Raw genomic sequence first — 25,098 nt, forward strand, 5'->3', positions numbered from 1 at the left:
CCCACTTTAATTCAAAAATGCAGCCAAAATAATAATCTGAGCAAAAAATTTTTTTTTTCATTTTTGCACAACATAAGAAAAGAAGTTAGCATGAATATTGAATAGCCAAACATACGATGTGAACAACCAAACATAAGTGGCAACTGACACAACACCAAAATTAATCACATGACACAATATTATCAAAAACCATCTATGAAGTAATAGGACATCACAATAAGTAATAGCACAGCAGGGGCTCACGCAACCTCCATTAAGCAGACAGCTACGTGGTGTGTTGTGCTTAGTGCATTGGTCTTCACACCAAAGAGTGTTTACATTAATTTCAGCTACTGAAACCACTGTGTTGCTGTTTTCTTGTGCAAGAAAGGTCAAAATGGTTGCCTCCATCCAGTAATGGGTAGTTAAAATAAATTCCAGTCATACTAATGTAAGTCACTGGAAACAGTGTATTACAGGCAACTCCAAAGCGAGTGCTGCAAAAATTGCCTACTATGTGCTGTGCTTCAATGATGTTTTTCCGTCCTGGAGAATAAAAATTCAATGACAACAACACAAGTGGGACATGAATCATGAATAAGAACACAGCAACAGCTAACGCTCATTAAGTAGGACATGGATAGGATACTAAGGCCTGTATTCTAAGATTCAACTTGAGTTCAAGCTGGAACACAAACTTTGTTGGACTTGGGTTATGGTATACCAAATGCATGGACCAAGTCAAACTTGAGTTTCAGCTTGAACTCAAGTTGGATCTTAGAATACGGGCTTAAGTTATCTATAATCCTGCAAATAGTTACATTTTTTCAAAAACTGCAAGTACGATTAGTATCCAAGCCAGTTGGTTGACACATTATCATGATTGATGATGCATGCATATAATCGTCAAATAGGCAGTTGGGAGCTCTCCAATGTACTTTCCCAGAAGATATATCTTAATGGAGTAAATCAGCTTTATCCTCCATCTGGCTTTATGCAAAGCTCCTGGGTTTTTGAAGGTTATTGGATTTTGCAGTGAATTTTCCAGGAAAATACGATGAAGTTCAATGAACTCTAATTAATCACCCCTCTGGAAACTATGCTGAGCAGTACAGTGTAACATCAGGAGACTTGGTAATTTCAAATTTTAGATCATTAAAAATTCGAGACAGAGTGACTTCCCCTATACTATGGTGTCTACAGGCAGACTACAAGGGACGCTGCAGACTATCTTGATACATGCTGCTGAATACATCAGAAAGTTGGACTTGGGTTATGGTATACCAAATACATGGACCAAGCCAGACTTGAGTTTCAGTTTGAACTCAAGTTGGATCTTAGAATACAGGCCTTAGTATCCTATCCATGTCCTACTTAATCAGCATTAGCTGTGTTACTATTCATGATTCATGTCCAGAGGTGGGCAGTAACTAGTTACAAAAGTAACTAGTTACTGTAACTAGTTACTTTTTGAGTAACTGTAACGGTAACTTCGTTACTATTTTCCAAAGGTAACGAAACGCGGTAACTAGTTCCTATTTTAGCACTTTTTCAACAGTTACAGTTACAAGTTACTTTTGTATTGAACTTTTTGTTTCTAATTGCCGTCCATTTCTCTGCACATGTTTGTGTCATGCTTTATACGTGTTTACTGCGCGTTGCGCAATAATGCATTCTTCTCGCAGCTGTATCGGAGCAGCACTGCCCATGCGCGGCGCTCTTGTTTAGTCATCTTATGGAGCAAGATTGCCATATTGGCGAATTCATTGCTAAAATCCAGAAATCTAGCGATTTTTTAAGACGTTTGGCTTCATATTTATGGTTTGGCGATTTGGCTCTTTTTTTGGCGCTTTTTGAGAACTGATTTGGCTAAATTAATTGCTTTTGGTGATTGATCAATATGTGACTTTCTATGCAATGTTATAGCTCAGTTCATGCTTGTCGTATATAGCTGCCAGAGGTGTACAGGAGCCGTAGTTTTGGAATAATCTGAAAATATGTATAAATTGCAATAAATTTAAACTTCTTGAAAGTAACTAACTAACTGACTATAAGCATCAAGAAACACGCAACGATTATAAGCAATAGTGTGGAAAACAGACAGACGGAAAACCAATTACATTAGGAAAAGGCAACTGCGTAACTAGAAAAGAATTTGCACCACAGGGTGCGTGATACATCTAATAAATGTTGAGGAGAATGGAGGCGTCTCCCGCAAATAATTGTTTGTTTAAATTTGGATTGCAGCGTTTGATTAATAGCGCTTCCTGAATTTTTGTTTCAAATTGGGATTTGGTTTTGCGTAAAATTTTAAATGAGTCAGTAGAGAATTTATCGCCCGACAAAATTTCTGTGATGAGTGCATGGGTATTGCTACCCACGCTTGCAATGACTCTAAAAAGGTTGTCTGACATCAAAACCAGCAACAGCATTGCTGTGTGCTTGCCGTTGGTGGACGTTCTTGTGGAAGCAATACAAACCAGATTTGGTCATTGGTTCGAGGACAGCGACTTTCAGCTTGCGACTGCATTCCACCCACAATTTAGACTTAGCCTACCTGTGTTTAATGCCTAACAATTAATCGACACTGCTGAATTGAAGACCACAATAAAACAGAACATGCTTCAAGCAATTGAAGAAGCAAACTGCTCTGCTGAAGAGGGGAGCAGAAGCGATATTGAAGTGGATAGTGATAGAGCCACGGAGGACTTTTTTGCACCACTTTATGCAAAAACCAAGAGAAAGCAATGCGCGTTGAATCTGTTGCAGGAGTATTTGGAAGCTGACCCTGAGCCCAAGTTAAGCGGTTCCAGGTTCACAAGCGGACCGATGAAAAAACTGTTTTTAAAACATAACACTCCCATTCCGTCAAGTGCTGCAGTGGAAAGGTTGTTTTCATTGGGCAAGGATATTTTAAAGCCCTAAAGGGCAGGCCTAAGTGACGAGCACTTTGAAATGCTCGTACTTCTCAAAGGAAATAAGCATATTTATACTGAGTACTTTTTTAAATAAAACATTGTTGGTTTTGTACTTGTGCTGTTATGTTAGCATGGATGGCTCTAACACTAGCCTAATAGCCTATATATCAAAGATTGCGGTTAAACTGGACTTACATGCAGAGCTGGCCAGGTGCAGAACTTTATGTTGAGATTTATGAGTAACTGAAAGTAACTAGTAACTGTAACTAGTAACGGTAACTAGTTACTTTTTTGAAATCGGTAACTGTAACGGTAACTCAGTTACTATTTTGGCCAAGTAACTGTAACTGTAACTCAGTTACTTTTGAAAGTAACTTTGCCCACCTCTGTTCATGTCCCACTTGTATTGTCGTCATTGAATTTTTATCCTCCAGGACGGAAAAACATCATTGAAGCACAGCACATAGTAGGCAATTTTTGCAGCACTCGCTTTGGAGTTGCCTGCAATACACTGTTTCCAGTGACTTACATTAGTATGACTGGAATTTATTTTAACTACCCATTACTGGATGGAGGCAATCATTTTGACCTTTCTTGCACAAGAAAACAGCAACACAGTGGTTTCAGTAGCTGAAATTAATGTAAACACTCTTTGGTGTGAAGACCAATGCGCTAAGCACAACACACCACGTTGCTGCCTGCTTAATGGAGGTTTTGTGAGCCCCTGCTGTGCTATTACTTATTGTGATGTCCTATTACTTCATAGATGGTTTTTGATAATATTGTGTCATGTGATTAATTTTGGTGTTGTGTCAGTTGCCACTTATGTTTGGTTGTTCACATCGTATGTTTGGCTATTCAATATTCATGCCAACTGCTTTTCTTATGTTGCGCAAAAACAAAAAAAAATTTTTTTGCTCAGATTTTTATTTTGACAGTATTTTAGAATTAAATTGGGGTATGGCAATAACTGTGATACCCAACAACCTATGTCTATCTAAAGTGGTTTTTGAGTTATGGCGATTGGAGTAGGCAAAAATTTCGGAGTCGCGGTGGGGGGGGGGGGTAAACGGGGGGCCATGAAATTAAAAATTATTTCTAGGTTATTTTTTTCCAAAATGGAACATAATTTACTTAGGGACAGATCAAAATTCAAATAAAGGGAGCAAATGAACACCCTAATGAGTATTCTCGCTTTCCGTTTGTATTTCCTTGTGCTGATACCAGTGGCGATACTGTGATTTCATGTTTGCATAATTTGTTTTCAGTATACGGTACGCCTAGCATTATCCATTCTGATAACGCCAAAGCGTTTAAATTTTCTAAGAGGTTAAAAGAGTACTTGAGAAATTTGTCTGTTGCGACTAGTTTCACTTCTGTATATATCCCCCAAGGGAATGCTCAATGTGAACGTTACAATGGTATTGTGTGAACTGCCATAAAACTGTGTTTAAGATCGAAAAAATTACGTACTGCCCACTGGGAAGCTATGTTACCCAAGGCTTTGCATTCGATCCGATCATTGCTTAATACTGCCACAAACGAAACCCCTCACGATCGCTTGTTCAAGTTTTCACGACGATCATCGTTTGGCACTTCTGTCCCGACTTGGCTCGAAGATGGCCCTGTGCATGTAAGACGGCATGTGAGAAACAGTAAATATGAACCTCTTGTTGACAGTGCCGAGATTCTCGAAAGTAATCCGAATTATGCCCGTGTACGTTTCGAAAATGATCATGAAGCCACTGTATCTGCCAGAGATCTTGCCCCCACAGGACAGTCGTCTTCACCTCCGTCACAAGAGGACGTGCTTGAACCTGATAGCATGGGAGTTAGCCCAGCAGATAATAGGCCTACCGACTTACCGCTCGCCGAAGTTGACGACTCGCCCAAAAAGGTTGTGAAAGCACAAACTGAAGTGGGTTGGCGATCATCAAGAGAACGTAAGCCTCCTGATAGGCTATCTTACTAAATGTGTTCTCTTCAAGCTACCGTGTTATTATATTTGCTATGTATTCGCTATTAATATCCTCACTATTTTAGTGGAGGAGATTGTAATGAAATTGCGCTCTTCTGATTCGCGTGTGTGACGTCATTATTATTTTGTTCAGACGCAGGCATTCTTTCTTTATTGGTACACGCGGTGTTTTGTGTTTTCAACTCGTTGCAGTCTTTAGTTTGTTAGCTGGTGTTAGGTTCCTATGTTTACAGAGTAATGATGTTCTTTTTTGTTTACGTATGTATTTATGTTCTGTATTTAGATATCATACTTTTAAGTTAATTAAAACTTTACTAAGTGAAATGTCTGGATATTGTAACAGAACAGAGTGAAACTAAGGAATCAATACCAAAAGAAATACAAGAAAAGTCTTATAAATAATGCTTTTAAATTTAAATGTTTATTAAAGAATTTGTACAATGATCACTCCTGAAACATATCATCTGCTTATTTCTCTGCACAGTTTTTTTTTATGTTGCCCTGTGTTATTCCACTGTTAATGTATTATGTAAAGTGCTGGTATTGTGCTATGTGTGTTAATGTTCTTAATTTTGGATATTTTGTTTAAATGTTTGGGTGGCAGCTGACTTTGGTGACTTTTGGTCTTTCGCTGCCATCCTTGTTATGCGAACTATTTGTGTTCATTGTGTTCTTGTATATTTTTTCTTTTTTTTCTTTCTTTTTCGCCAACAAAACAAAAAATAAACTGAACTGAGATCCATAATAATGTCGGTATTTTTTAGAAAATTTTAATATTCAGTAACATTTAGAAATGCTTCGCGACCCACCTGAAATAGCTTCGCGATCCACCAATGGGTTGCGACCCACCGGTTGGGAAGCACTGACTAAGTAGAGTTGAATTTGAAGAAATCAACCCTTCTTTTGTGCCTGTGAAGATGGGGCCAGGAAATCGTTTGCTACCGGAGCACATACAGTGTAGTAAAAAAATCTATCCACTGATCAAAGGTATCTGTACGAGATTACCAATGCCATTAGGAATGGCTATGTTTCATCTAAACCAGGGGTCGCCAAACTTTTTTCTCTGAGGGCCGGATTGCTGCAAGATTAACAGCTGCGGGCCGGATGCAAATTGCGAAAAGATATACAACTATTTACAATCTCCATTGACTTGAATTGAGCACAATAAATAACAAAGTCAGCGGTGAGATACAAAGTTGTGATAAAAATTGACAGGTTGCTGGAAAAGTTATCCCCTGCTGTGATACACTACAGGGCATCGTGCTCTTGAAAAAATATTACATCTTTCCAACTTTGGCCTAAGCTGTCCCCATTTGTGGTGGCCTAATGATAAAAACAGAACACCAACATGTAGGCTGCCTGGTGGAAAAGTGTACAAATTCAACATACAACAATGAACTATAAGAACGAACAATTTTAACAAAAAACTTTTTCACTTTTTTCCTTAACAGTTGTAATGCAGCTGTTTTTCCCGCAGCACGTGGCGGGCCGGATGAAATCAGTTCGCGGGCCGGTTTTGGCCCGCGGGCCGTAGTTTGGTGACCTCTGATCTAAACTGATGTACACAAAGATTGGACCGTTAAATCATTCGCGGTGGCTAACCTTCGCTTCACGTTGCTGCAAACTATACATCAGTGATCACAAATTGCCAAGTGACATTGAAGAAAATTTGAAAATAATTGTTGCGCATACAGTCATTCAATATGCCCCATGTTGGTTCGATATAAAATGTGAACCATTGTACAAAGACGGACCAAAGCATATCCTTAAATGATTAAATCATTGAAGTGCTGTTCACTTTTGCCTGATAAAATTCGAGACATTGCATTGAAATATGTTAAAAAGAATGCCTATTTTTCACACCCGGAAAGGCAGTGTGGAACATATCTTGAATAGCAATAGTGTTATTTGAAATCAAGCAAATCATAACTAATTGATAACGATTCATTATCTATCACAAACACGCAATATTTTCCCGACGCCATCATACTGAAATGTAATTTAATAGTGTAGATGACGTCATCAAGTACAAGCATGATGTTTATGTTTGGAAAGTACAGCAATTCATTATCATATAAGTTAGAGATGAAGCAAGTAGGATTATCCGTTTCATCGCTATTTGCAAATTACTGTTTAATGACGTCATTGATGACGTCATCAATTTTCGGAGTTAGTACGAATGAATCGGATTCTCCTAATTATATTGAATCTGTTGATGAATAAATCATCTTTTTACAATAAGAATTAAGTAAGTTATGACGTTTTCAAATCTCAAGAAAACAATCCCCTATTAAAAACAATGCATTTTCAAGCCTCGAAAAAATCGCTTCAGGTAGCTTTATAAATCGCGATGTTTACAAATGAAAACGATGTCCGATCAAGCTCAAACTTTCAGGAATGTATTTTTATGACTATTCGCAAGAAAGAGGGTTTGCAGCAATGAAATCGGAGAAAAAGTCCAAATTTCGACCCACCCTAATACGTAATGCTAAGAATTTGCAAGATAAATTGATACTGGTACGAAATCAATACTGTTAAACTTGCTAATGATGTCTACACTTAATCTTGCAGTATATCTGAACGAGGTTTTGCAAAACCGGCTCACATTTCTCCGCGTTCTCATTTTTCTCATGCTATTGCTTGTATTAACAGATCGTTCTAATAACAAGATAACTCTTTGGCAGCAAAAAGCGCTACTATAATAAGCACTATCATTCCATGTTGTACTAAAATGCACGAAATCGCAAATCGTCACGGTGGTTGCTTTCATCACTAATTCGCTCACCTATAACATTTTCGAGCTTTCCGATTCGTCGCTCCGTCTGGGAATGATGCATTGATGCAGGACGATGCCTTGCTCAACAAAATCAGAAGTATTGAAAAACCAACACTTAGCGATATCCTCTCACATCATATGCTGCCAACAGTTCCTATCACGAATATCGCTGCAGTGCATCTCAAAGGTAAAATCGAAAGGTTTGCTGAACAGAAGGAAGTTATGAAAACTAAAGACAAAACGACGATGTTAGGAGCGATCAAATGTGCATGCTGGTGGCTTGTTCTACATTTATGGATGTATCACATAATTTGAAGCATCTTTTGATTTATAAACAAGAAACCATATGCAACTCCAGATGGATAATGACTGCCAATGGATATCTTCGCTTGTTTCTTTTTCAATTAGACAAGCTTTCTACTGCAGACTAGTCAAAACTGATCAAGCTAGTGTCCTACGTCGTGTCTACGTTTCTTCATTTATAATGATCCATTTGAAACCAAAGGCATGTGATGGACCATCCGTTGCTTTGTTTTAGCGAGATTTGCTTCTTGCATCCCGGGACACTGAAGAAGTGATTGATGTAATTTACAGATATATCGTGGAGCATGGTTCTCAGTGGCTGTCCCCAGAAAACGTAACTTTGAGAATTTTTTCGGAGTCTCTACCGTTTCCCCTTGAAATTGTGAAAATCCTTACTTCGCTTCCAGTAACTGCTGATATTCGAAATCTGTTGAAGAGCCGAGCACCGAGATTGAGGAATTTTTTAACCCTTCAAAGTCAATTAGCAACACGCGTCATGTGATCCCATGTACCTCCATCTTTCTGGAGGTCGATTGTTAACAATAATCGTTCCACTAAGCGATGAATCGGAAAGCTCAAAAATGTTATAGGTGAGCGAATTAGTGATGAAAGCAACCACCGTGACGATTTGCGACTTCGTGCATTTTAGTGCAACATGGAATGATAGTGCTTATTATAGTAGCGCTGTTTGCTGTTAAAAAGTTATTTTGTTAATAGGACGATCAGTTAATAAAGGCAATAGCATGAGAAAAACGAGAACGTGGAGAAATGTGAGCCGGTTTTGCAAAACCTCGTTCAGATATACAGCAAGATTAACTGTAGACGTCATTAGCAAGTTTAACAGTATTGATTTTGTATCAGTATCAAATTATCTTTGCAAACTCTTAGCTTTGCATTACCGGTACGTGTACAATGGCTAAGTTTGTAAAGTTGTAAAGAACGTTTTTTTTTCGATATAATTCGTTTTGCGGTGAAGATACGGCAGTGAAGTCTCTTGAAGAAGGAATAGGAAAGCGGCCCTTCTGCGAATTTTGACAGCAATTTCTTCTCTCTACCATGTTCCGTTACCGAGTTATGGGAAATCCCCTATTCTTAGCCCCACAAGAGTTTCGACCACGCTGTGCCACATCTACATGACGTCACAATGAATAAAAATTACATTTTTCAAATCAGTGCCCCAAATCCCATCATACGCAAACCCGAAAGTTTTTAATTTCGAAAGTGTGGAAAAAATGAAACACCCCAGTAATGGCATTGTAAAGCAACGAACGATAGAAGTTTACCTTTCGAATTTGTACTATTCTGTGGTCCACAAATTCTGTCAGGTGAGCCCGCAGAGTGAGCTCACTGTTTACCAAAAATTGTTCTCTGCATTTTTGATAAAGGTCGGAAAAAGATAAATCTGTGAACAAAGCAAAAAGTGGTTTAGTCTGAAACATTTCGTGGATATTTGTATCAGAAATTGCTCTGTAAAAGCAAAACATTTCATCTACGAAAAAGATTGAATGTGCATTGTGCAGTCTTGTGGTACTAAATACAAAATAGCATATGCAATGTTACTTCCTCACATCTTAGAAGACCCAAAACAACTGCACATTTCCATGATCTAACACTTTGTACATAACATCCTCACCAAATTTATCTTCATCCGACCCCTCCTCCCTCTCGAGGTGATGCTCCACCAAAAATCGAAACACACCGCGGGCGTTCGAGGTCAAGCTTCTGGCCACGTGCATCAGCCCGCTAAGAGCCAGCGCAGCGCCTCTGGCGCTCAAACCAGCCCCGGCGCTGCTTATTAACAACGAGCCTTCGTATGAGGTTTCCTCCACGTATGACGAAAACGTTGTGACGTCATACCAAAGCCAGCTGAAGCGTGACAGCTTTGTTTGGTCCCAAACTGAAATACAGCATTTAAAACATGAAGTTAGACGACTGTGCTCTCCAGAGTAGCGACCTGCATCAAGAAAATAGCAACTTGGTCTAATTGTTACCAAGTTGTTCAAAACGTAGCAACACAAAAGTTTTCCAAATTAGTTCAAAACTTCTTTAATATGTTCCTTTTTCAAACCAGAAGAACAAATTTCAGCTATAACCAAAAATAAATATTGCTTCAATGATTTCATTTAAGAATTTTAGATTAAAAGTAGTAATCAAATACGAGATTTATTTTTTAATTTTTATTTTCTCAGGTAAGACTCAGTTTTCAACCTCACAAATATCTCAAAGCTAACAGACTGACTGGGGTCAAAAATTCGCTGAATTACAGTCGCCTCTCACAAGAGCGTGGCCTTAGTGATCGAAAAGTTTGGATTGTTTTGAAACAACTTTAATTTGTCTATTGAGTAGTCTTCGTAACTATTAAAATTAATTCGCAATTGTTGAAAACAAAAATCTCCAAAACTGTGAACAGTGCACACATTCTTAAAAAAAGCACTCACTTAGGGGAGCATTGATATGGTCTATCGATGCAATTAGGTGAACATGCTGCAATTCAGCCAGCCTGCTGAGTGCATGCTGCGACTGGGATGACCTCAGTGATATTCCGTCCATGTTGTGAATGATCAAAAATAAAGGACCTAAAAAAATATGATCCCGACTATTATTGTTGTTCCTCTGTGGCAAGGGTCGGCCTGTGGCTCTTTAGCTCCTCGGAAACGGCTCCCTCTAGATTTGACAAACTTGGAATTTAAATTGCTCGACAAACACTCACCTGCTCGCTCACTAAACCCATTAACGACGCCTTGCGTATCATATCGGGATGCCTGAAAGGCTGAAACCTATATTTACTGAGCTTTACCCGCTCTTTCAAGCATCACCCCAGCTGAGCTTCGTAGCAGAGTTGACAAATTCTCCCTAGCTCGCCAGTCACTGGAGCCACACCACGCGCTCCATAGCTACATCATCAGAATAGCGATAAAGAAACGCCTCAAACCAAGAAACCCTTTTGTTGCTCAAGCACAATCCTTTCTGGAGCATAATACCAGTCCTTTATCCTCGATCAAAAACACCTGGAAGAGTGGACTTACTGGACACACAACACCTTCAGACTCCGCCCCTAACGCTGGTCCCATGCCATCAGAAAAGAAGCTCAGTCAACCTGCCTGGGTACGGCTGAATCGCCTCTGCACAGGCATTAGGCGCTTTGGACCCATGATGCACAAATGGGGCCTATAACCATTTGCGGCATGCAACTGTGGTGGAGAAGGCTGCAATTTTATAAACAGCATAGTACAGTCAAATTTAAAGCAGTTCACTTTAGAAAATGACTACAAATGTTATGCGGTTGACAAGAAACAAATTAGTCTGCGAGCAGTAACACTGACAATTTTTATGCAAATTATGAAGGTAATTAGGGGAGCAAGTCTTTTAGGCGCCGACAGTTAGGCGCTGGTCTAATAGGCGCGCACACTGTGGCGTCTGGATATTTAGGCGCGGAGCACTGTGGCGCCCGGTCATTTAGGTGCTATTCCTAGTAAAGTCTGCAGATTGTATCAGGTTTGTATCAGCTTGGCAGGTAGGGGCGTAGGGCAATGCTTTTCACACAAAATATTGATTTATTATTGTTTTATTTGTTGTTATTCCAGGTTTGCGTTGGTGAAAGCTTTATCAATAAATTTTATTGAGTTCATTTTTAGCTAACTCTTTCGCGACCACGGACGTAGGTTATACACACGTCTTGAGATTTTTGCAATGATGACCAAGGAAGTATCCTTACGTCCAAGGTTAAAAGGTAGCCTAATTCAAGCAAAAAAAATTTAAATGATGGCAGATCCATAGTCTTTGCCTGACCTTTTTTGGCTAATCAAAAAAAAAATTATTTTAGAGGTGCAGTTATCAGATGAGGACTTCTTAAAGATGGGGACATAGTGGATTTTTTTTTTCTTTCACTCGTTGGAATTGGCAGTCAAAACAGGCTAGGCAACCCCTTACTTTGGAATTTCTCGATCAAAAAGACTGTAGGCTGAATTACGTAAACTTTTTGCTTAGAATTTTCCAAATTTCTCCATAATCATTCTGCTGTACCTCCTAAAGCATTGCGCGCAGAAACAAAGTACAATTTTTCTCATGTGCAGAATTGTTTTGGCATACGATTAAACTACATATATTTTCATATTATTGTATCATGCTTGGGTAGTAAAGATTATAATGAAGTACACTTTTCTGCCAATTTTTTTAGAAATTAGAAAAAATACCGTTTGGAAAGTTGCTAGTTGTACATTGAACGTTTTAAATTTTATTGCAAAGCTTTGCATCTTCGGATAGCTGAAGATGTATGCTTTCATTTGATGTCAAGATTGTGCGTCTACGTCGATCACATGAGATGTTTTTACGGCGTAAATACAACAGATTTGTGTGAAAAATGTCTGGTTATTTAGATTAAACGTCTTGACCTCGGTGGTTGCGAAACAATTAAGTCAAATAATAACTACACTAAACATCAGTAAAATCATACCGTAGCCTATATTGAAGCGGGTGGTTAAAATTTTGGTGTGCAGTGCCTGATTTTGCAAGTAGCCTAGGCTACAGCAAAGAACCCACAGCAAGTTCTTTTGTTTGAGAAGGTAGGCTACACGAGGTGGAAGGATAAAGATTTTTATTAAACAATTAATAAATACTGAAAATGCGCAATCAAACACTGCAAATAAATATAAAACACAATGAACATAAAAAAGGTAATTTGAAATGTTAAGGTCCCATGTGGAAGTTGTGGCTCACTCCTCTTAGAAACTCCCACATTGTTTGACTGGGGCCGCCACTTCTCCCGATGAACCGATTCACCAAAGTTAACAGCCTTTCGTCTGCATCTCTGTACTTTCTACGCTGTGCTGGCGGAGCATATCCAGCAATCATTTGCTCGTACTCCAGGTCACGAGATTTTTGCACCTTCCGCAAACTGTCAATCAATTTCCAAAGTGTTGGGTGGTCCATTCCCAGCTCACTTTGGATTCTCCTGTGTGCGGCTTCGGCATGGTTGTTTGTTCGATCCTAAAAACCAACACTGCATTACCATATTGTTACAGATGGTTGTTCGCCTGGTCAAACGTCATGTAGAAACCGTTCGGGTCTACTGAATATTACGTCATGGAAATTCCTAAAACATGAGCCAAAATTGCACCATCGTCCGTAAGACTCGTGTCAGACCGGTTTAAACCTGTTTCAGTTTGAGACCTGTTTGGACATGAAATATTGCGTCACGAACTGCTCTCGTGTCTTTGAGTTATCACAAATTTTTCTGATTCATTCTCGAAGTTGTTTGTTGGAAGTCGGTCGCACATTTAACTGGTTTATTTGGTGCTTGCTAGCTGGACAAATTCTCCGTCTTTTATCCAAGTAATCTGTATCGTAGTGACAGTTTTAGAGGTGTAGGCATTGCATACCCATTTCGATAGCCGCGGGCTAATTTTACAGAAATACACTGTTTGAAAAGAAGTTCAAGGTGAGTGGCGAGTGGCGAGCAGCAATGGCGAGTGGTTAGCGCGTTGGGCTCACAGTCGAAAGCCTGCATGTTCGACTCCAGCCACCCGCACTTGCTGTTGTTTCTCTAGGCAAGAAACTTTACGATAATTGCCTCTACCCAGTGATCGATTTCGAGTAATGGGTAGTACCAAATTTAAGTCATAAGTATAGTAGACAACCGGAAACAGACATTGCAGTCGGCTGCAGCGTGGGTCAGGTGTACGTCGGAAGGCGTACACCGATGCATAGCGCTCAAGTCCGCTTTCCCGCAATGCAGGATAAAGATAAACAAACAAACAAACAAACAAGTGTGTGTTTCTTCGGTCATTATATACAGACGAACGGATTTGGGAATCTTATGTTACAATTTTCCCACGAAGAGATTATGGTTTACCGCTGTGACCACATATGAATGATGAGTCATAGCAACCTATTGTAAAGGAACGTAAGCTACTCTACACCAAGGCAGGACGCATTCTTCTGCATAACTCTGTGCCTAAACCGCGAATCATATCTGGTTCAGCGGTCAGTGTAGCAGCTTACCTGGTCATGAAGCACTCGGTCGTGAACGTTCCACATTTCCAATGGAAACATGGGGTTTCGTCTCCCGCCACCGTTTCGTTGTCGCCCTAAACAAAGCAAGCAATGGTTAACGTGAATTAAGCTGTAACATCAAGTAAGTTAGACTAATCGAAGAAGCAGTGTCGTAAAATTGCGTTATTATTGCGTTGCCATTATTGCTAGCGTGTTTCTTTTACTGTGCTTGTGGCTGGTAGATTGCTACGTGACTCTGCTTACTCGATGAGTCTGCTACTCACACTGTAGTGCAGTGGCTAGGAAACGTTGCATGCTGTTTAGTATGAGCGCATCTTTTATTATCATTCTATTTTATGTTCCATAGAATTAAGTTTGTAACTAGCTTATTAAAGCCTTACAAAGGTTAACTTAAACTAAATGCATTTTAGTACAAGCAGTTTGCAAGCATAGGCTATGCAATAAATTAGATAACCAAAGCTCAAACCTGAAGCGGCTCAATGCTCACCTACATAGTTGTCTTCTAACCAATCGATCAGAAATTGCAATTCTTGCGGCAAGTAGTTTTCCAAAGCTATCAATGCTTCTTCCACGCGTGCAATTGGAACGAAAGCCACCGCCACTAATGTTTTGCAATGGAGCGCGTACTCAGAGTCATTGCGGTAACGCCGAATAGCTCCTGGTATTGAGTTGAGGTGCTTTTGCATGTTATGGGTGAGATGATACAAGCACCCGAATATTTGCGTTGACGGAAAAGTGTCCTTGGCTGCCTGGAACGCCGCCGTTTCGAAATCCATTGAAATTCCCATTGGCTACAAAAGACATCAATAAGGTCTAAGCGTAAATTCGTAACTGCAGTCTACAACTGTGTATGAGCGTAAAGCCAACTGGTGGTAACGTAAAAATCAGTAAAAGCTACAATAAGGCAATTCATTGGACTTACGTTTAGTGTTGGCATCAAATGACGCATTATTTCGAAGAAAGCTTGATAAGTCCGTCTGCTTTTATTCGGTAGTAAGGCGTACAGCAGAGGCAGCACCCAACCTTGTCTCTTTACAAGAACCACGTAGAGCTATGAAACCATAAAAAAGGTAAGGATTTAATAATGTGATTTTTCAAAATTTGATGTTTTGGACAACGCAACATTGACATAACAATCGCGTAATTTAATTTTACCTGCCCTTGGTTGTACAGAGGTGGTGTGATGCTAAACGTTCCATCCATAAACAGGTAATTCGCATCAGTTGGGTTGCTTGCCCATGTCAGATTGCTTTCCTTCCGAAAACTAGTATTCTCCGGCTTCCTGTGGCGGCACCCGTGTCGTGCAGTAAAAAGTTTTCTTCTGAAAATACACCATTTACAACTGCTTGCGTTGGCAAATCGCCCAAGACATGAAGTGATAAGTAGGGCCCGCAAAAGTCAATAAAGTCAAAATTTTTTAAGGACCTCGTCTATCCACGAATCCAAGAATAAAGTTGTTTTCAGCACCTAAGGGACTGTTTCTAAGCAGTTTATAGGTCAAAATTGACAATAAAGTCAAAATTTTCAAAAAAGTCAAAATTTGTCAAATTATGGCTATTGACAATTTTTTGTGTTTCTTGAGAGTAATTTTTGTCAAAATCCTCGTAGAAGCATTGTAAATCAGGAACTGCGACACAATTAAACCATATTAACCCATAAAAGCAGGAAATATGTCACAATGCCCACTTGGATCAGCAGTAACTTTTATCGCAAATTGTCCATTGTTTATTCATTGTTACGTATTTGAATAATACAGCTTCGGTAGAGAGTTTGTCTTGTTGAACCGTAGGCATACGAAGCCGAGCAACGTTATCAAGTTTAACATATTAAAGATTATTGTATTTAAATAATTTTTATAAAATGCTCCTTCTTCACAAACGTAGTCTTTTCGAAAATGTACAGTTTGGATTTTAGGAACAGCCAAGCTAAATCGCCTTCAGCAAAGTTTAGACAGATTTGTGGAGATTTTCCTATCACCGAAAAACACGACGCACTTTTTATAATCCATAAAAACGTTGACTTTTCGACAAAATATTACGTTTGGGTCTGAAATCGACAAAATATTATGTTTGGGTAACTGGTATCAATTCAAGGAAGAACTGTGGCCTCTACAAATAAGCAATTTCGTTAGGTCAAAATAAAGTCAAAATTTGATAAAAATAAAGTCAAAAAAATCTTTTTTTAGCTCAAAATAAAAATGGCCTTAGTGATAAGCTATTAATTATGGGCCTATTGCTTTAGACAGCAAGCTTACTAACCTTGCCCAGAAGCTGGACAGTAAGACCGGTATTGCTGAGGTATAACAAGTTCCTCTAGTGTTTGCGGATTGGGCGGCACGCCGTTAGCAATATTTCTCTTTCTTTGTATTGTTCGCTTTAAACTAGCTTTCCTTATACCGGTTAAAGCAGCTTCACTCACGGAAGCCATGACTTCGTTGATCATTTGGGCAGGTTGTTCTAAGGTTGCCACGGCGCGGTCCCTGACATGATGCTTCACCGTTTCAACCTCCACAGTCACGGCACTGGAATCGTGGTTGTGTCGATTGATTTGTTTGATGATCTGAAAACAAATCTTGCGTTTTTTCAGTCCGCTTTGCTAACTGCAGAGTATCACGAGGCAACACTAAAGGTAGGCCCATTGACTTATAGTTGCACAAACTGTGCACTGTAGCCCGACAGATCACTCGACCAATTACAACTTGCTTAAAAACCACTTTTATAACTTCACGTGTAAAAAAATATTACATTTAAACTAATAGGAAAATCTATCTAATAGTTTTTAATGTAGGCTACAGTTTTTCAGGCTGTAGCTTAATCGCTTTGGACATCTCAAGTTTGTACAAACTATAGCATTAATTAATCAAAGTTGTGCGCTTTTAAACATTTTGAAAGTCATTTAACAAACAAGCACTGGTTTACTATTGACCTAGTCAAGAAAAGCATTTATGTTGAAAAATACCTGAATGCACTATTACTTAGCGCTGCCTACTCCTAGAAGGCAATTTCGCATCCCGTAGCCTACTACTAGAAATCCTTGTAGCCTACGATTGCTACATGTCTTCTTGCTAATAGGCTAATCTATGTTCACAGCAATTTATTTAGTGGTAGGCCTACTGCTTAGCTTAAAATATCTTTGTTGATACGAATCAACTTTCAGTGCCTTTTCAAGAATAATTTCTAGCGAGAAAAGTGCAACATCGACAAGACTTTGTTTTGTTTAATAATAGTTACGTAGCCCACGCCATATTACCTCGTTTGTTGTAGTATCCGTGTAAATTCGAACTTTGCATCCCTCGTTTCGACCAACACAACGCCAAAACTTCTTAGTTTTATCGACACTCGTTTTTTCAAATGTATACATGAAGCCATCAGCAGCAATTTTTTCACGATTACGTGAAGTTGAAATAGTCGAAGCTGCCATATCAATCTTTGCTTTACGATGTAGCAAACTTACCAAACTTTTCGGTGCAAATGAAGTGCTCAGATCCAACATGGGCTTATATGCAGAGCAATTGTAGCAGTAGACTACCTGATCTCCACAGGACACGTACTTCTGGAGTAGAAAATTACCAAACTTTTCTGTGCACACATGCAGTGCTCAGACCCTATGTCGGCTTATATGCAGGGCAATTATAGCAGTAGACCACCTGATCTCCACAGGACACGTACTTCTGGAGTAGAAGTTGTTGCCGGTTTAAAGGCGCAGCTTTGTGCAATCTGTTACCTTTAATAATTACTTCTACTTGAGACGGATAGATCGTGTCGAGATGAGGTGCGGGAAAACGCTCTACTACTCTTGATATTAGCACATCTCTACAGGACATTTGCAATGCATCCTGAACACAAGTTGCAGCCAGATGGAACTTTACTTAATCTGTTATCTTTCGCAATTACTTCTGTTCGGGATGAATTGGCCATGTGACGAGAACGCGTAAGACGCTCTACTACTGTTGATATGAATACATTTCTACAGGGCATATAGGCTACACCCTGGCTACAAGTTGCAAGCATAATGGTGAAACTTCGCTCGTTATTAAACCTAGTCGGGTTTTGACGGAAAACTAAGTTACTCTTCACTCAAGCCTACCGCCCGCTTGAATACAGGCTACGGTACATTTTTTACTGATGTTTAGTGTAGTTATTATTTGACCTAACTAAAAGTGAACTTAATAATGTTCGGAAACTTGAATAATTTATTGATAAAGCTTTCACCGACGCAAACCTGGACTAACAACAAATAACTGCCGAACACGCGCACGCCGCATTAAAACACAATATATTTTTCTGTTCAATACAACATTTTATGTAAAAATCATTGCCGGTTTCAACAGCTTCACTCACGGAAGCCATGACATATTTTTCTGTTCAATATAACATTTTGTGTGAAAAGCATTGCCGGTTTAAGCAGCTTCAGCTGCTTCACCCATATATTTTTTCTGTTGAACATAACATTTTGTGTGAAAAAGCATTGCCTGTTTAAGCAACTTCACTCACTGAAGCCATGACCAACAACGCACACGCATTAACAAAACAATATATTTTGTGTGAAAAGCATTGCCCTACGCCCCTACCTGCCAAGCTGATACAATCTGCAGACTTTACTAGGAATAGCACCTAAATGACCGGGCGCCACAGTGCTCCGCGCCTAAATATCCAGACGCCACAGTGTGCGCGCCTATTAGACCAGCGCCTAACTGTCAGCGCCTAAAAGACGTGGACCCGTAATTAGGTCATACATTATAAAAGTGAAGTGACAATAAGAAGTGAAGAGACACAAGAATTTCAAATTGGACTTTGTCATACATTTATTTTGAACATTTAATTTCCAGGCATCATATCTTTTGATCCGTAATTGGGCTTCTCTTTTGCACCAGCTTGACTGGGCGTGTAGTTGTTCTCTAATACGTTAAATTGTCTACCCCATTTTTTGCGGTTTCAAATAACCTTGATTTTTTCCATAGCGTGGTTACTGGTTAAGTAGTTAACTTTAGCTGGCACGAAGCCACGTATAACAACTAGGTGAAAATATCCAATACTATCATATTGTTAAAACTTTGAAAGCTTAAAGTTTGAAAGCTTAAACAAAAGAATCAGGGGTATCTAAAGAAGGGGATACGAAAGCTTTCATTACGTCTGACTGTAGAAGGGCTGCTGTTTATCGTAAAATTACAATTGGAACCGATAATAATTTCATAAACCTTGTTGTGATAACCTTCATTGGGCTATTTCTATCAGGCATGGATATCCACGGAACGCTCATAGTTACTTGTTAATTCAACTACCCGTATACTTGCTTTACACCTAGCCTACTGCAAAGGCTTTGTTAAGAACAGCTTACAGGTAATCTTTCAACTGTCTTTCCAAACAAGTATTCTTTAAATATGCTCCCTACATAACTCTCTGCAATTTTAAAAAGTACCGCATGTACCGACTATTGCCCTTCAAGTGTCGTGAGAATAAGGCAATCGCTTGTGGGCCTTCGTATTCCCTGCTTTAGATATAGCTGAATAGAATAACCTCAGATCGAGGAATGTCCGATTGCAAAAAGCACAAGTTTTTAATCTTTTCTGGCAAAACAACAATGAAAATGATAAACTGGATTTTCAGGCGTCTCGCGACCTCCATTAAAATGGCTCGCAACCGCAACAGGGGTCACGATTTCCAGGTTGAAAACCCTTAATCTATATTTACAGAAATACCACAAACTACTTGTATGACGTTATATGAGTTTTTGCTGGTCATGTCTGCTGAAAGATATACCAGAATTTTTGTTAAAAAAGGTTGCCGACCCCTGGTCTATGCAGTTAAGTTGATCATCCGCCGAAACCAAACTCATTCATAACGTATTCGATCAATGAACTGAACGTAAGCTATCTGTAGTAAACGCTTAAACAGAAGGTTGAAAATTCAAGAAATGTTAGTCGACAACATTAGAATATTAAGATGAGGAATTGATTTTAGTAGTACAGTATTAACGTTGAATATTATGAAAAATAGAACAAGAATGTTACTTTTATTGTACGCATTAAATTAGATTTCCTTATTAAGGCTTCACGGATACCGATTACCGAAAGTGCTCGTTGTTGACATATTTGTGTTTGAATTACAAATCATGTTACACCATGAATTGTTGGTAAGTTTTATATGTTTGTGGTATAACCAAGCAAACTTTATACCAAGCTACTGCCATCTTTAGATAGGCAAAACAACTTTAGGTCTTCAATCTCTTTTCTACGACGCTAACTTTCGCTACCGCTGTCCATTATGAATAGAATGGTGCATTGAAATCGAGCCTGAATTCACAGCATGGAGGAGAACGCAAACCACAATGTCTTTTCGCCATCTAATTACTTTACAACATTGATAAACATAATCTTTCTACTTACCAGAAGCCTTTTCAGAAGAATAATGTTCAGAGATAGTTCGAAGCTGAGTTTCCACATTTGAAAATCCAGCATTACTTTTCAGCACTTCTTCAACTATGGTTTCCACAATCTAGAAAAAATGTATGCAATTGCGATGCTGTAAAGTCATTCATTTACAAGTAAAGGCTTGGACATCATCCCGGATGATAATTTGTCGAAACAATGCGTTAAAAAAACTACGAGACAGCAGTGAGCATAATGTAAATGCCTTAGCTTTGCATTTGCAAATTTATGAAAGGTAGGGTGCATGTTCACTTCTTTCAAGTTAATGCGTTGAAAAAGCGCAAAACACCCCACAATAATCTATAGCGGTACTCACAGATTTTATCGAAAGACCAGGAAAGAATCCATTGACAACTAACTTAGTGTGATTCTGCAACATTCGATCGCAAAAGAAATGCATTAATTTCCTCTTTGATCCCAAACCAAACAATAAGAGATTGAAACCATTGCTGAAAAAACAAGTTGAGATTTTTTTCTAAAGCTAAATGCAGTGAATACCAGAAGCAACAACTTGTTGCAACAAGACAGACCGCATCGGTGCTGCTAGATGTCGAAAAGTTGGAAAAAGGCAACTATTGTGGTCACAGCAGTTTGTTCAAAGCAAAACCTGGTTACCATGGAACCATCAGTGGAATTTTTGGTAGATGGAATCGTCATTACTCATTTGTCATAGACCTTTCTGCAGTTGGAACCAGAGACTTCTAATTTCTAACTCAGGTAACTTGGTATTTAATGATCAAAACTGGCACGAACAATGAAAAATTGGCAATATTCTATTACATAAAATAGCTTTCTCGGCTCATAACTGATAAGAGAAGTTGACATATAAAAAACCAAAGGCAAAACTATAAACAGACGTAACCCAGCAACAACACTACCGGTACATTTAACATTATAAAAACAAAAACAATAAGCTAACGTTTTCGGCTAGTCATACAGCCCTTTTCAAGCCTATAAGAAAAATATGCTTAAAAGAAATACTAAAGAATAATACACTACCCAGTGGTCTTCAACCTTTTTTGCAAAATCGCCCCTTTGTTGAAAGTGCGGATCCAAATCGCCCCCTCAAACGAGGCCTCGAAATTAACGGCGGCCGTGGCCGCCGAAGGGTTCAGAAACGGCCACCGAAAGTAAGCTCTGCTCGGCCGCAGGTAACTCGAGAAGGATACAAGTAACTATCGAGGGCTTTGTATGCGTATTGCGAAAGCAAAACTCGTTTTCTTCTTATTACCATCGGAGATTCGGCTCGTTAACTCGTTGCGATACCTTTATTACGTTAAATAAACAATCAAAACAATGAAATACTGCAGCGAAAGAAGAACGCCCAGCACTACTGCACTTAGCGAACTGCGGAGACAAGGCAGTTTAATTTCACTGCAATGATTTGAGTTCCGCCTCCCGTGAAAACCTTTCGCAGCAGCTCACAGAATAAACACGCAAAAATATCGTGCGTTTGTAAAACGTTTTTCGCCTGGAATTAACGCGAAGCGCTGCAGCGATACCTTCATGTCGCTAAAAATTTACATACAAAACTTCAAATATCCCAACAATATAAATATGCAAAAGCAAGCACGTTTTATTGAAATACAACAGCTCGTGGAAGCTAATTAATGCGACCCTTGCGCCTGGTGCTTATTTGCAAGACTAGTAATAGCTGGGTGCAAGCCAGTCAGCTTAAGTCGAATTGCATTTCCTCCAGTCTTGTTCATGTCAAGTTGGTTTCGGTATTTATTTCTCATGTGCAATACTTCACTAAAACCTTGTTCAACAATGTATGTCGAAAGAAAAGCCAATAAATACAACTTCACTTTTGCCCATAGTTCCGGAAATCGATCATTGCACTTGATCCAGAAATCTGCCCATCCATGTGCGAAAAAAATTGCTCGAGCTTCTTCGTCACTTTGCAAGTCGATCAGTAGTTCCTGCATGGCAGAATCACATTCGTTGACTGAGATGTTTGCAGTAAATGGTTCTACCAGCCATGGAAAAACTTCAAGATCAAGCAGATCTTTAAATCGAGCGTACATGTCTTTTTGAACAGCTTTCAGGTGTTCAATGTAAATGAGCAAATGATTGTCTGTGACATCAACCAATACTTTTGACAGTCGAGGAAAGTGATGGAATTCTCTTCTGTTCAGGGTTTGTTGGTAAAGCTCCAGCTTGCTCATTAGGCCACGTATTATTGTTTTGCATTGAACCAACGTCGCATTTCTACCTTGGAGTTTGTTGATTGCGCTGTTAATTTTCTCATAAAAATCTGCAAAATAACTGACATCTTGGTGGCAGGTAATTACATCTTTAGCAAGATCAGATTCTTCACCAAGAAACTCCACTACACTTTTGTAAAGTTCACAGTACTTTGAAAGAGATTCGCCTTTCGACAACCAACGAACTTCCGTATGAAGCAGAAGACGCTCGAATTCTTCATCGTTCTCTTTGCACAGCTGTCGAAACAATCGGTTATTTTTGGCATTAGCTTTTATTTTGTTAATTGCGTTAACAGCAACACCCAAAGATTCTTGCAGACGTGGACTAAGGCGTTTGGCAGCCAAATGCGGACGGTGTATCACACAATGCACAGTAAACAAATGGGGAAGTTTTTGCCGAAGTAAAGATGAAAACCCCCGCTACCTGCCTACCATCGCTGGGGCACCATCAGTAGCGCATGCTACTATATTTGTAAGAGGGATAGATTTGTCTTGCATGTAACTAACAAAGTTTGAAATATTGTTTGGCCTTTAGTGTCTGTTTTCAAACACTTGCAAAATAAAAGCTCCTCCATAATTTTGCCTTCGAATATATAACGGACATAAGCTATTAGTAATGCATTACTGTCTGATGTTGTGGTTTCATCCAGTTGTAAGCTGAAAGAAGTTTTTTGTAGCACTTCACAAAGTTGTTCTTCAATGTTTGCACCCATTTCATCAATTCTTCGCTTTACGGTAGTATCACTCAGTGGAACTGCTTGGAGTACAGGTGCAGGATCTTTCTCCATCACAGTTGAAATAATTTCTTTAACAGCAGGTGCTACCAAACTTTCTCCAACAGTAAAGGGCAAGCCTTTTTTCGCAATTAACATAGAAATCTTGTAAGAAGCTATCAGTCTTTTCACGTTTTGGTCACCTTTTTTAGCAAAAATATTGCATATGCTACTTTGAGCATGACTCTCTTTTAAAGCTTGAAAAAACTCCGTTGGCTTGTTTGCTTTGTCAGGATGAATCCTGTTTAAGTGGTCCTTCAACCTTGACGGCTTCATAGCCTCATTACTAAGAGTTTTCTTACACAAAAGACACATGGGAAGTTGCATATTTGATGGACATGGTACAAAACCAAAGTTGATGTACTCCACAAGATAAGAACGGCACTTAATTTTTGCTTTTTTAGAATTAGAAGCCATAACCTTCCGCAATAAAATTACTAAATTTAAAATAAACTAGAAAACAAAAAACTAACAATTTAAGAAATCGCAGTTACTTTCTTGTACTGCTATTATATATAATAGGGAGGGCCGTCAATGCACTTTTTTTGTCAAATCTAAAGTAGCCTACTTACTTGCATACCATGCCTTCACCTTTTATATAGGCTACCAAGTAGCCTACTTACTTGCATACCATGCCTTCACATTTTATATAGGCTACCAAGTAGCCTACTTAATACCGTAATCAACCGTGTTTGAACTTTGATGGGTGTGCGGCGCACACACCCTAAAAATGGGTGTGCGGCGCACACACCCTGCACAAATCAGTCAGTTTTTTGAAGTGCAGTACCCTACGACAAATAAACGTCCGACTTGCAAGCTACCGATTGTCGAACGAAATTACCACGTGCTTGATCAGAGCACACTCAAAATCGCGCAGGCACACACGCATTTGCATTGCAACAAACGACTCAAACCTGAGTCGAACAAACCAAAAACTAGTTTAAGGATCCAGAACGATCTTGATCGATAATTGCGCTCGGCCTTACCAATCGCCCCCCTAAACAGTAAAATCGCCCCCCAATTTCAAAAATTGTACAAATTGCCCCCGCAATGGCCAAAATCGCCCCCCGGGGGGCGATATCGCCCGTGACTACACTATCAAATCCTTCAACCCAGGGCTCAACAGGCAATCATTTGCTGGCGCAGTTTCCTATCTTTTAACAGCTTTTTGATTGAATGTTACGTCTTGTTCTTCTCGTATTTTTACTTTGTTTGTGCCACTGTCTCGTGCTGTGCTTCTGTCCATCTTGCGTAATCTGTCCTTCGCTGAACAATTAATTAATTTCACCTCTCAAATACTTGACCCGTTGTGCTGCGCAATTTTCCGTTATCATTTTGTGTGAGCTAGTTAGGCAAGTTTCTCAAATGTTTCGATTTGTTCATATTTTTGTTGTGATAGTGTAGTATTCTTTAGTATTTCTTTTAAAAATATTTTTCTTATAGGCTTGAAAAGGGCTGTATGACTAGCCGAAAGGCGAAAACGTTAGCTTATTGTTTTTGTTTTTATAATGTTAAATGTAGTATTGTTGCTGGGTTATGTCTGTTTATGGTTTAAAAAGGTTACCTCTTTACCCAAATCGTAAAGGCAAAACTATTACCAAATATATGCCACAGTACTTTAATCAAAATAGCATCAAAACATGAGCATTATTACAGCAGTTCAATGCCGAAAAATACACATAACTCATCATAAACCTAAGTGATAACAGAGCTTGAATGCTATGT

General features: G+C 39.1%; 2 protein-coding genes across 3 annotated transcripts in view; both read right to left on the reverse strand.

Annotated features, from left to right (window-relative positions):
- The window catches only part of LOC145786724 (origin recognition complex subunit 2-like), a 77,148-nt gene that overhangs the window by 10,330 nt on the left and 41,720 nt on the right, over window positions 1-25,098 (reverse strand). Inside the window, exons 10-14 of one of the 2 annotated variants that reach the window (XM_082598460.1) lie at window positions 20,710-20,842; window positions 20,352-20,460; window positions 10,393-10,530; window positions 9,597-9,851; window positions 9,238-9,374 (exon numbers count right to left, since the gene is read on the reverse strand). In XM_082598460.1, coding sequence (XP_082454586.1) covers window positions 9,238-9,374; window positions 9,597-9,851; window positions 10,393-10,530; window positions 20,352-20,460; window positions 20,710-20,842 — 772 coding nt within the window. Of the gene's footprint in view, window positions 1-9,237; window positions 9,375-9,587; window positions 9,852-10,392; window positions 10,531-20,351; window positions 20,461-20,709; window positions 20,843-25,098 lie in introns of both variants that reach the window. The other variant, XM_082598453.1, reaches the window with a different exon arrangement.
- Window positions 12,544-17,154, reverse strand: LOC145786761 (uncharacterized). The gene is made up of 6 exons (XM_082598499.1): window positions 16,225-17,154; window positions 15,122-15,287; window positions 14,889-15,017; window positions 14,454-14,757; window positions 13,955-14,040; window positions 12,544-12,940 (listed from the first exon to the last, which is right to left on the reverse strand). Exons 2-6 carry the CDS (start codon window positions 15,167-15,169, stop codon window positions 12,641-12,643), a joined length of 867 nt encoding a protein of 288 aa, XP_082454625.1. The 5' UTR covers window positions 15,170-15,287; window positions 16,225-17,154; the 3' UTR covers window positions 12,544-12,640.

This window comes from Aplidium turbinatum, chromosome 2 (assembly GCF_918807975.1).
Source record: "Aplidium turbinatum chromosome 2, kaAplTurb1.1, whole genome shotgun sequence".
Lineage (NCBI taxonomy): Eukaryota > Metazoa > Chordata > Ascidiacea > Aplousobranchia > Polyclinidae > Aplidium > Aplidium turbinatum.